General features: G+C 36.5%; 1 protein-coding gene across 3 annotated transcripts in view; it reads right to left on the bottom strand.

Annotated features, from left to right (window-relative positions):
- Positions 1-1001: 1001 nt before the first annotated feature.
- Positions 1002-12173, bottom strand: part of C7H9orf85 (chromosome 7 C9orf85 homolog) — a 97713-nt gene continuing 86541 nt past the window's right edge. For 2 of the 3 annotated variants that reach the window (XM_001373348.4, XM_056806252.1), the window contains exons 3-4: positions 3044-3157; positions 1002-1490 (exon numbers count right to left, since the gene is read on the bottom strand). In XM_001373348.4, coding sequence (XP_001373385.1) covers positions 1295-1490; positions 3044-3157 — 310 coding nt within the window. In that variant the 3' untranslated portion in view covers positions 1002-1294. The remainder of the gene's footprint in view (positions 1491-3043; positions 3158-12173) is intronic. The other variant, XM_056806254.1, reaches the window with a different exon arrangement.

The following is a 12173-nucleotide window of genomic DNA, read 5'->3' as shown; positions in this document are numbered from 1 at the left end:
TCCATGCAACAGAGGGTAACTCTTACTCCATCCCACAAGAACCTGCTTGTTTATCTGCAAAATAAAGGTATGAGATGAGAGGAACTCTATGGTGCCTTTTGCTCATAATTCAAAGCAGAATAGCTCTTACTAACTTACTTCATAAAAAACTGAAGATCAGAAACACTGAGTTAACCAGCATGTGATGATTTGCATGTGGAAGAACCAGAGCCAGAATCCAGTTTTATTACCTGGCCTCCTTGCCTTAAAGTACTATTTTATGGATGACACAAGATAATATATATGAAAAGGCTTTTGTTTATTGTATCATAAAAGTGTTTGTATCTAAGACCTCTTGGGAAAAGAACTGAGTGATACTTAAGAGACTGTCTTCTGACTTTTCACAAATAATATCACTTTTTTCATGTCAAATATAAATTGAGTTCTTTATAAGAAGGGGAAAAACGGAAAATAAATCGGTATCATTATTCTTATCAAGAAGAAGAATCTTACATAATTCTTATGAATGACTTACAAATCACATAGTTCTTTAAGGTTTACAAAGTGCTTTCTTTATATCAACTCTGCATAAAAGGTATTTTATTCCCATTACCCAGACAAAGAACTTGAAGCCTGAAGAGTTTAAATGACTTGTCAACAAAGTATTATGGGACTTGAACTTTGTTACCTCTTAACTTAATATCCATTGTTCTAACCCCAATATTCTATTTCTATAATAAAGGCAAAATATGAGATTATGACTTTCAATGTGAATTATCTACTTGAGGTCAATTACTATTTACTGAAGCTTTACCTTAATTAGAGCAACTCATTTTACAAACGAGATTAAATATTCCATTAATACTGAATATTGTTCAATCTTATGACTTCTGATCATGTAAGCTTTCTGAATAATATTTGGTTTATAATACTGAAATTACCCAATACTTGATTTGAAAAGATATTGCATGAGAGAAGTCAAAATGGAAGCATGAAAATTAAAAGATCAGTATGTTGAATAATTTTTTTAAAAGTTCTTTTTTATTATTCCAAGAGAAATTTAAACATAGATTCAGTTTCTGATGAAATCCAAATCATAGAAAACTAGGGCAGGAAATACACTTCAGGTCATCTACTGATATCATTTCCAGATGAGAAAAATAGACTCCAAGAATGCAAGTGATTTGACTATGTTTACATAATTGGTTAATAACAAAGGCAAGAACAGAACCAGGTACCCTTAAACCCAGATCAATAAGCTTTCCACTTTCTTGTATAGACTTGCATAGGTCTTTGTACAAGATCTTTAAGTTGGCTAGGTTTTTGCACTTGCAGATTTGTTTTTGGTATAGCTGTTAGGATTAGTTTGCTCTTCATCTTCTGATTCGTTTAAATCAAGATCAAAATCCAATTCATCACTGCTCTGTTCTTCAAGTCTTCCATTTCTTCTCCTGGAGTTAGATATTTCATCACTTTCAACATCTGCTGTCTTCTCTAGCCTGTTACTGATCCTGATGGAGGGAGGGGAAAAAATCTAATTATTTGTCAGGCTTTTATTTTACTTAGGCAGTAAAGGTAGAGGAAACCTTTTCTACAAAATTCCACATTTTTGGTCCTAATCAGCAGGAATTTCAATGAAACAAATATGAATAGAGGTCCCTGAAGATTAAGTCATGAGTCTAGCCAATAATGATGTTTCTGGTCCTATGCTGAACCCAGTCAAATTAGTATAGGACATTTGGTCCAGAAAAACTGCTTAACATAAAAATAATCAAAACCATGAAACCACTACAGTACTTGATAGTAATCTATTTTAGGTTTCTGTTTGTCTACAGGCAATCTAAATTTTGTTTTGATGACAGCAAAATTTTAAAAAGTGATTTTTTTCTAAATATTGTCTAAGTATCATAACTTATAAATTTTTTTTAATATTCTCTTGTTACAGTGAGAGATCCACAGATCCCTACTGTGAAAAATGGGGTTTCTAATTAAAAGCAAATAAAAATAGTATGAGAACTGCATATTTACAAGGAAGTTCTACTTTATTTTATTTTTTTTTAAACCTTTACCTTCCATCTTGGAATCAATACTGTGTATTGGTTCCAAGGCAGAAGAGCAGTAAGGGCTAGGCAATGGGGGTTAAGTGACTTGCCCAGGGTCACACAGCAGGGAAGTGTCTGAGGCTAAATTTGAACCTAGGGCCTCCCATCTCTAGGCCTGGCTCTCAATCCACTGAGCTACCCAGCTGCCCCCAGTAGCTCCACTTTAAAATGCTTAAAGAGGGCTAAAAGTATATTACATAGGTGAGTAACAGATGTAGTCACTGACTGGTTATTTTTTTCCACTTTTGCAAAGGAATTCTGACCTAAAACCTTTCTAGGGAAAAGCAGATTTGACTGGAAGCTAAGCAGGAAAGAGAAGTTGGGACAGAAGAATGGATGATGGGTACCTGGGTTTGATGATGGAAAGTGCTGTATAAAGAACAATAAAATAGAGTAAGATTTGGACACATATTGACTTACCCACTCAATAAATATATAACAAGTAGCAAATGAAATTATAAACCAAATGCTTATACCATAAAGCTTTTAAGTTAGTCTGCATCCCTGGGGGCACCATTACAGGAATATTACAAGGGCAAAAGCCAATATGTTCCAAACAATGACATGTGGTTTTCTATTTATTATAACAAGGCAAAAAATGCATTATATCTAATTCACAATGACTTATTTTCCTTTCTGTATGAGGTAAGCTGATTTTACCTGAATCTGAAAAATGACCTCAGCCCGAGATAAAGGAGGCTTGGCTTGAATGAAATTGTGCTATGAATAAGAAGTTTAAAAAATTCTTATTAGGGCTGATTGATATGAAAAAGATATTGTTGAAACTGATATGGGGAAGAACTACTGAAAAATTTGCAGTCTAAATTCTCTTATAATCTTAGTCCATTGTACACTTATACTGAAATAGAAGCCCTAATTAGTTACCAGAATGCTTCAGAGAAAGAAAACTCATGTGCATCAGACCCTACAAGAGTGAAATAAACTTTCACGGAAATACTCACGGAATAACAATTTCTTCCTTCTTTCCACATTTAGCACAAACTTCAAGTTCATAAGCACATGGTCTACAAATCATGTGATAGGAATCCTTCACTGTCTTTTGTGAACATTTGACACTAAAGAAGGGAAAAAAAACCAAAGCAAAATATTGATACCATTTCGATTTATCTGTTTGAACTTCCTCTTATCAAGTTTTTCCTTTTCCGGCTCCTTCCAATAGAAAACTTCATAAAAGCTAAAATTAAAAAAGGAAGTCTATTTTCACCAACCTCATTTAACAAATGTTTAGGGAGCACATGGAAGGTTAACTAGTAGAGGAGTAATATGCACTAAAATAGATAGTAAATGCAAAGGAATACAAAAAATGATATGAGAATGCCACAGAAATAAAACTACTTTTGTATAGAATGAGAGGGAAGGTTTCAGAGAAGGTTGTCTGAATGGGGCCCTAAAAAGTGGGCTGCCATTCCACAAGTGAAATTAGGAAGAGAAGGAGGGCCTTAATTCCAGACTTAGGGGATAATTCAAACAAAGTTATGGAGGTGCAAGGAGACAGAATGAATGACAATAATGACAAGTAGTCCTGTCCAGCTGGAGAGAAATCATATGAAAAGAAAGTTCATAGAAGGAAGGCTAGAAAAGTGGATGAGAATCTGGCCTTAATTTTAATACACATGAGGAACATCCATTGAGAGGGGGTAAAGTAATATTAGTGGATACAACTTAACTTTAGAATCAGAAAGACCGATTTCTGAAATATATGGCTATATGATCCCAGGACAAATCATCTCTTCCTACTCCTGATAACTCACTAAGATTCTAAGTCTCAGCAGACTTGCTGAACTACATTGGCAGAGGGAGTTCTTTCCCCATATAAATGAAGTAACAGGTCCAAACAAAAAAGGAGGAAGGGGGAACGTATCATTGAAAGCTTCTGAATTTGGGAGTAATGTGATCAGCTCTATCCATTAAGACCATTTACTCCAGCAGATCAAAGCTGGAAGGGCATTAAAGTGGGAAGGGTCTATGAAGAACTACAGTTGAGCATCACCTAAAGAGCAATGAAGAAGCACACAGTAGGCGGGGATGGGCAGGTGCCACACTGTACAAATAAGGAATTATGATGGAGAAGTGGTGGGTTCTTTGTAATGAAATGCTGGGCCAACAGGGATGAGTCACAAGAAGGGCAAGTAAGAATAGGCTCCGATTTGCCTTATTAGAGAAATACCTACAATGGCATAATCTCAGATCCACTGAATATCAAAGTAAGCACTGACAAAGTGCTTTGAAGTTTGCAAAATGCTTTACAAATATTTCATTTGATCCCTACAACAAATTCTGTGAAGCAGGTACTATTATCTCTATTTTCACAGATGAGGAAACTGAAGAGCAGAGAGGAAAAGTGAATTCATGGTCATGAAGCTAGTTAGAATCAGATGTAGAATTAAAACTTTGCTCTTTCTGACCATTTTGTTGTCTACTATTTTTTCCACTATGATACATCATACTTCTTTATTTTATAGAAAAGTAAACTAAAGACTAGTTAAGCTGAGTTGACATTGTCACAAAAGTAGTTAAGAAGCAGAATCAAATTTTAATCTTAAAACCTTCTATTCCAAATTTAGTTCTTTTTTTCAATAAACTATGTTATCCATAATGGAAACTCTGCACAAGTAATTGTACCAGGATTTAAAAAAAAATTCCTACCATCCGTCTTAGAGTCAATACTGTGTATTGGTTCCAAGGCAGAAGAGTGGTAAGGGCTATGCAATGGGGGCTATGTGACTTGTCCAAGGTCACACAGCTAGGAAATATCTAAAACTAGATTTGAACCCAGGATCTCCTGTCTCCAGGTCTGGCTCTCAACCTACTGAGTCACCCCGACGTCCTCTTTTCCTTCATTAGAAATGTCTTTTAAATTAAGCAAATAAAATAAAATAAATTAATTAATAAAAAAGTCTAAATTAAAAAAAAATTTAATTAAAATTAAGATGTACAATTGACCTAATATGTCATGAAATCTGGGGAACATCTTTACAAATATCTTTTAGATTTTTTAGACACAATTAAGAGATTTTTTTAATTGAAAAATATTTTTAAAAAAGAAGAAAATAACAAATTGAGATTTCCTCTTTAAAATACACTAGGATAATGATACAGTGTTTGTATCTAATTTTAATTTCCCTGGAAATGGCCACAATTTGAACTTCTTGCAGGACTTGAATCATTTGTCTTTATCCACTTTGTGTAGTAACCACAAAATAGATCTTTAACATCCACATCTGTCTAACCTTTAAGCAAAAACAATCCCTAAGAAAGGGTAAATGATCTTTTATTTTGACTAGATTTTGCAGACAAATATTAAAGTTGAAGCTATAAAGGAATAAGAATAGTCATTTTTAATGTCATGTACAGAAGCATCACTTAGTGAAGGCAGTGATTATACATTCATAATAAAAATAAAAGCTCAAAGAAAACACAAATATGCCATTTCTCACATGGACACATTATAGACATAAGTATATACATATATGAACATATATGAATAAAAAGGCAAAAATTTAATTAATGAATATGTTAATCTAAATGGTAAAAAAGATAATGATCAAAAAAGACTAACAAATTTTTAAAACACTAGAATATATGTAAATACAATAAAAAATACCAAAGCAATAAAAATTAACCCCCAAACCAAATTAGCTACTGAGTGCCTACTATGTAAAAACACTATGCTAGATTTTAGGGAAAATGGTCAAATATAGCTTACTAGGGGCTAAGATATAAACATATAGCTAAAATATTCAATATTACATGTTAAGTACATTCAAGAGTAATAAAACATTAGATGAGAGAGAATTTATCTCATTACCAACTGTGAACCATGAAAAGTTTCTAGGAACAAGAAGTATTTGAGTTGGACTTCAAAAAAATGGGCAGAAAAATTAATAAGAGAAAGGAAGTAAATCGTTAAAGGATAGGCAGTTTTGATCAACGTAAGCATGGCGGCCAGCTAAATGTGGCTTACTCACTCTCCCCAGCATACACCGATAAGGATCATCCCAAAAGACCTTAAGAATCTTTATCAGAGGAGCAGAGGAGCTGTAGAGCAGGGCTCAGCCATGAAGGTGCATGGGATCGGGGCTTTACCAGCCTATAAGAGGGGGAAAGGGCGAGTGGATCCACCCTCCCCCACCCCCACCTATAGGGCCAGAGCTAGGGCCAGCGAATGCTGAGATGAAGGAGCAAGGGGAGCCTCTGAAGCAAGGAGAGGGCACTTCTGCGCCCTTGGGAGCTGACTAGGACAGCAGGGGACCTCCTGCCTGAAGGCAGCTAGGCAGAAAAACTCACGAACCGAGAAAGCACAGACTGCAGGTGTCCAGAGCCAGCTCGCCTGCCAGAGCCAGGAAGTGAGACAGGAGTGCCTCAGGAACGAACAGGGAGTGTTTTTTGGGTACTCGGGAATTGACTAGGTCTGCAGGGGACCCACCCCCGAAAGTACCTAAACGGGAAAACCAGGAGAGCAAGAGAGTACAGATACTGAGTGCCCCCTGGAGGAAGGTACCGAGAAAAGCTGCAAAGGACTGAGGAAAATCTAGAGCCTGCTCATTAACTCCATACACAAAAAACCTCCTCAGCAGACTCTGATTTCTGACTAAACAGGGAACTGAAAACATCCAGAAAAAATTGCTAACTGTTCACAGGAGCCTCAAAATCCCACCAGAAGATCAAAAAAGAAAGCTGTCACCTCGAAAATTTTTATGGAGGAAAAACCCAGGCTACAGAGGAAATACTGGACAAAACTTAAACAAAGGCAAAACTGAAAAAAAATGAAAATTCTCTACAAGCCCTGGAAGAGTCCCAAATGAAGCTTATCATCAGAAAGATGGAAGCCCTCTGGAAAGAGAAGTGGGAAATGTTTCAAAAAGAAAATCAACAAATTATATTAGAGAAGCAAAAAATTACAGCTGAATGCCAAAAGATTAAAGCAGAAAACCAGGCCTTAAGGACCAGAATTGAGCAACTGGAAACCAATGATCATGCAAAACAGCAAGAATTAATAAAGCTAAGTCAAACAGAGGAAGGAGAGACAACTTGAGAATCATTGGTCTACCTGAAAAACTATGCCATACTACAAGAAATCATCGAAGAGAATTGCCCTGATATTCTCAAACAAGGGGGCAAAATAGAAATAGAAAGGGTTCATAGAACACACTCTATACTAAATCCCCAAAAGACAAACACCAAAAATGTAATCGCCAAATTCAAGAGCTTCCAAGCTAAGGAAAAAATCTTACAAGAAGCTAAAAAGAGGAACTTCAGATACAGAGGACCACCAATACGGATTACACAAGACCTAGTGACGGCCACGCTAAGAGACTGCAAAGCCTGAAACACGATATTCAGAAAGGCAAGAGAACTGGGTCTTCAACCAAGAGTCAGCTACCCATCAAAACTGTCTATATACTTCCAGGGGAAAGTATGGGCATTCAACAAAATAGAATATTTCCAAGTATTTGTAAAGAAAAGACCAGAACTCAGTGGAAAGTTTGACATCCAAACACAAAGAGCAAGAGAAACATGAAAAGGTAAATATGAAAGAAAGGGAAAAGGAGAAAAGTGTTTTTTTTTTCTTTTATTCAAACTCCCTTCTATAAGGGATACAATTAGATCAAATTATATATACTAACATATAGGGGAAATGATATGGGTAACTTTCAAAAATTGTATGCAATAATAGAGTAATCAGAAGAATCACTCATAGGGAAAGATCGGGGCATTAACATGATTTGGAGGGGGAAAAATAAAAAGAAAGAAAAAGGGAGGGGGGAATAAATGATGGTACTAAGATATACTTGAATAAATAGAAATAAATTAAATAGAATAATCTTTGTCACAGAAAGATACACAAGGGAAGGGGAGGAGAAGAATTCTCTTATGAGAAGGAGAGGAAAAGAGTGCTAATTGGTATTACTTAAACCTTAATCTCAGTTAAATCAACTCTTGAGAGGGAAGAGCATCTAGATCCACTGGGATCTTGAATTCTATCTTATCCAACAGGGTAAGGGAGAGGGGAAACCAAAGGGGGTTGGGGGGGGGGGGAGGGAGTACAAAAAGGGAGGGAAGGAGAGGGGGGAGGGGAAGGGAACAAAAAGGGAGGGGTCAGAAAGAGAAGAATAACAAGGGAGGGGACTAGGGAGACTGATCTAAAGTAAACCACTGGTTTAAAAGGTTATAGCAAAAGAAGAAAGGTCAGAATCAGGGGAATATATCAAAACGTTGAGAAATTCACAAATGATAATCATAATATTGAACGTGAATGGGATGAACTCACCCATAAAATGTAGACAAATAGCAGAATGGATTAGAATCCAAAACCCTACCATATGTTGTCTTCAAGAAACACACATGAGGTGGGTAGATACTCACAAGGTCAGAATTAAAGATTGGAGTAAGACCTATTGGGCCTCAACTGACAGAAAGAAGGCAGGAGTTGCAATCATGATATCTGACAAAGCCAAAGCAAATATAGACCTGATTAAAAGGGATAGGGAAGGTAAATACATCCTGATAAAAGGGAGTATAGACAACGAGGAAATATCACTAATCAACATGTATGCGCCAAATGGTATAGCACCCAAATTTCTAATGGAGAAACTAGGAAAATTGAAGGAAGAAATAGATAATTAAACTATACTAGTGGGAGATCTGAACCAACCACTATCAAATCTAGTTAAATCAAATGAAAAAATAAATAAAAAAGAGGTAAAAGAGGTGAATGAAATCTTAGAAAAATTAGAGTTAATAGATATATGGAGAAAAATAAATAGGGACAAAAAGGAATACACTTTCTTTTCAGCAGCACATGGCACATTCACAAAGACTGACTATACACTAGGTCATAAAAACATGGCATACAAATGCAGAAAAGCAGAAATAATTAAGGCAACCTTTTCAGATCATAAGGCAATAAAAATAATGATCAGTAAGGGTATATGGAGAACAAAATAAAAATCAATTGGAAACTAAATAATATGATGCTCCAAAATTGGTTAGTTAGAGAACAAACCATAGAAACAACTAATAATTTCATTGAAGAAAATGACAATGGTGAGACATCCTTTCAAACCTTATGGGATGCAGCCAAAGCAGTACTCAGAGGAAAATTCATATCCTGAGTGCATATATTAACAAATTAGGGAAGGCAGAGATCAATGAATTGGACATGCAAATCAAAAAAACTTGAAAGCGAACAAATTAAAAACCTCCAGAAGAAAAACACATTAGAAATCCTAAAAATTAAGGGAGAAACTAATAAAATCGAAAGTGATAGAACTATTGATTTAATAAATAAGACAAGAAGCTGGTACTTTGAAAAAAACAAACAAAATAGACAAAGTACTGGTCAATCTAATTTTTAAAAGGAGAGAAGAAAAGCAAATTGACTATCATCGATGAAAAGGGAGACCTCACCTCCCTTTGGAACCAGGTCAGAGATGCAGTGAAGGAAACATCAAAGGCAGTCCTAGATCCCAAACAATGCAACCACCAGAACTGGTTCACGAGAACAACAATGCTATTGAGCAAAAAGAACAAAGCCTTTATGGAGTGGCAAAATAACCCAAACTCTGCTCCTAAAAAGGACAGATTCAAGTCTCTCCAAGCCACGGTGCAGTGTGAGATCAGGAAGATGCAAGACCGATACTGGGGGGAAAAAAGGCAGAAGAAATCCAGCGCGTTGCTGATATGAAAAACTACAAACAATTTTTCAGTGCCCTCAAGACTGTCTATGGGCCATTAAAACCCACCACCACTCCCTTGCTATCCTCTGACAGTGACACTCTCATAAAAGATAAAAAAGGCATCAGCAACAGGTGGAAAGAACACTTCAGTCAGCTTCTCAACCGACCTTCTTCAGTCGACCAAAGCGCCCTTGACCAGATTCCCCAAAACTGCACCATTGAACAACTTGACGTCCCTCCTTCAATAGAGGAAGTCCAAAAAGTCATTAAACAAATGAGTGCAGGCAAGGCACCCGGTAAAGATGGGATCCCAACCGAGGTGTACAAGGCCTTAAATGGAAAGGCGCTCCAGGCATTCCACATAGTGCTGACCAGCATATGGGAAGAGGAAGACATGCCCCCAGAACTCAGAGATGCCTCCATCGTAGCCCTATACAAGAACAAAGGTGCACAAGCAGCCTGTGACAACTACAGAGGCATCTCACTACTCTCCACTGCTGGAAAGATCCTCGCCCGTGTTATACTCAACAGACTCCTGTCATCTATTTCAGAGCAGAACCTGCCTGAATTACAATGTGGCTTCCAACCAGATCGCAGCACCATCAACATGGTCTTCACAGTGGGGCAAATGCAGGAAAAATGCCTTGAGCAGAAACTGAGTCTCTACATTGTCTTCATAGATCTGACAAAGGCGTTCAATACAGTGAACAGGGACACCTTGTGGGTGATTCTTAGCAAGCTCGATTGCCCAGGAAAATTCTTCAAACTGATCCAGCTCTTTCATGTCTACATGACAGGGGAAGTCCTATCTGGTGGAGAGACTTCCGATCGCTTCAACATCTCCAATGGCATGAAACAAGGCTGTGTCCTCGCTCCGGTACTATTCAACCTATCCTTCACCCAAATATTACGACATGCTGTGATGGATCTAGACCTGGGCATCTACATCAAATACCGACTGGATGGCTCACTATTCGACCTTCGCTGCCTGACTGCTAAAACAAAGACAACAGAGAGACTCACCTCCAATAAAGAGGAAATTAAGGCAATCATTAAAAACTTCTTTAACCAATTATATGGCAACAAATATGCCAATCTAGGCAATATGGATGGATATTTACAAAAATATAAATTGCCTAGACTAACAGAAGAAGAAATAGAATTCTTAAATAATCCCATATCAGAAAAAGAAATCCAATAGGCCATCAAAGAACTCCTTAAGAAAAAATCCCCAGCCTCATGTATTCACAAGTGAATTCTATCAAACATTCAAAGAACAGATAATCCCAATACTATACAAACTATTTGACATCATAAGCAAAGAGGGAGTTCTACCAAATTCCTTTTATGACACAAACATGGTACTGATTCCAAAGCTAGGCAGGTCAAAAATGGAGAAAGAAAACTACAGACCAATCTCCCAAATGAACATAGATGCAAAAAAATTAGACAGGATACTAGCAAAAAGTCTTCAGCAAGTGATCAGGAGGGTCATTCACTATGATCAAGTAGGATTTATACCAGGAATGCAGGGATGGTTCAATATTAGGAAAACCATCCACATAAATGACCATATCAACAAGCAAACCAACAAGAATCACATGATTATCTCAATAGACGCAGAAAAAGTCTTTGAAAAAATACAAAACCCATTCCTATTAAAAACACTAGAAGCATAGGAATAGAAGGGTCTTTCCTAAAAATAATAAACAGTATATATCTAAAACCATAAGCAAACATCAGCTGCAATGGGGATAAACTAGATGCATTCCCAATAAGATCAGGAGTGAAACAAGGATGCCCATTATCACCTCTATTATTTAACATTATACTAGAAACACTAGCAGTAGCAATTAGAGAAGAAAAAGAAATTGAAGGCATTAAAATAGACAATGAGGAGACCAAGTTATCACTCTTTGTGGATGATATGATGGTCTACTTAAAGAATCCTCGAGAATCAACTAAAAAGCTAGTGGAAATAATCAACAACTTTAGTAAAGTTGCAGGATACAAAATAAACCCACAGAAGTCATCAGCATTTCTATATATTTCCAACACATCTCAGCAGCAAGAATTAGAAAGAGAAATCCCATTCAAAATTATCTTAAACAAAATAAAATACTTAGGAATCTATCTGCTAAGACCAACACAGGAACTATATGAACACAACTACAAAACACTCTTCACACAACTAAAACTAGACCTGAGTAATTGGAAAAACATTAACTGCTCATGGGTAGGATGAGCCAATATAATAAAAATGAACATCCTACCCAAACTTATCCATCTATTTAGTGCCATATCCCTTGAACTTTCAAAAACAAATTTTACTGAATTAGAAAAAAAAACATAACAAAGTTCATTTGGAAGAACAAGGGATCAAGGATATTCA

The sequence above is a fragment of the Monodelphis domestica genome, chromosome 7 (assembly GCF_027887165.1).
Source record: "Monodelphis domestica isolate mMonDom1 chromosome 7, mMonDom1.pri, whole genome shotgun sequence".
Classification (NCBI taxonomy): domain Eukaryota; kingdom Metazoa; phylum Chordata; class Mammalia; order Didelphimorphia; family Didelphidae; genus Monodelphis; species Monodelphis domestica.
The sequence above is the reverse complement of the archived record's forward strand: the minus strand, read 5'-3'. Positions and strand labels throughout refer to the sequence as shown.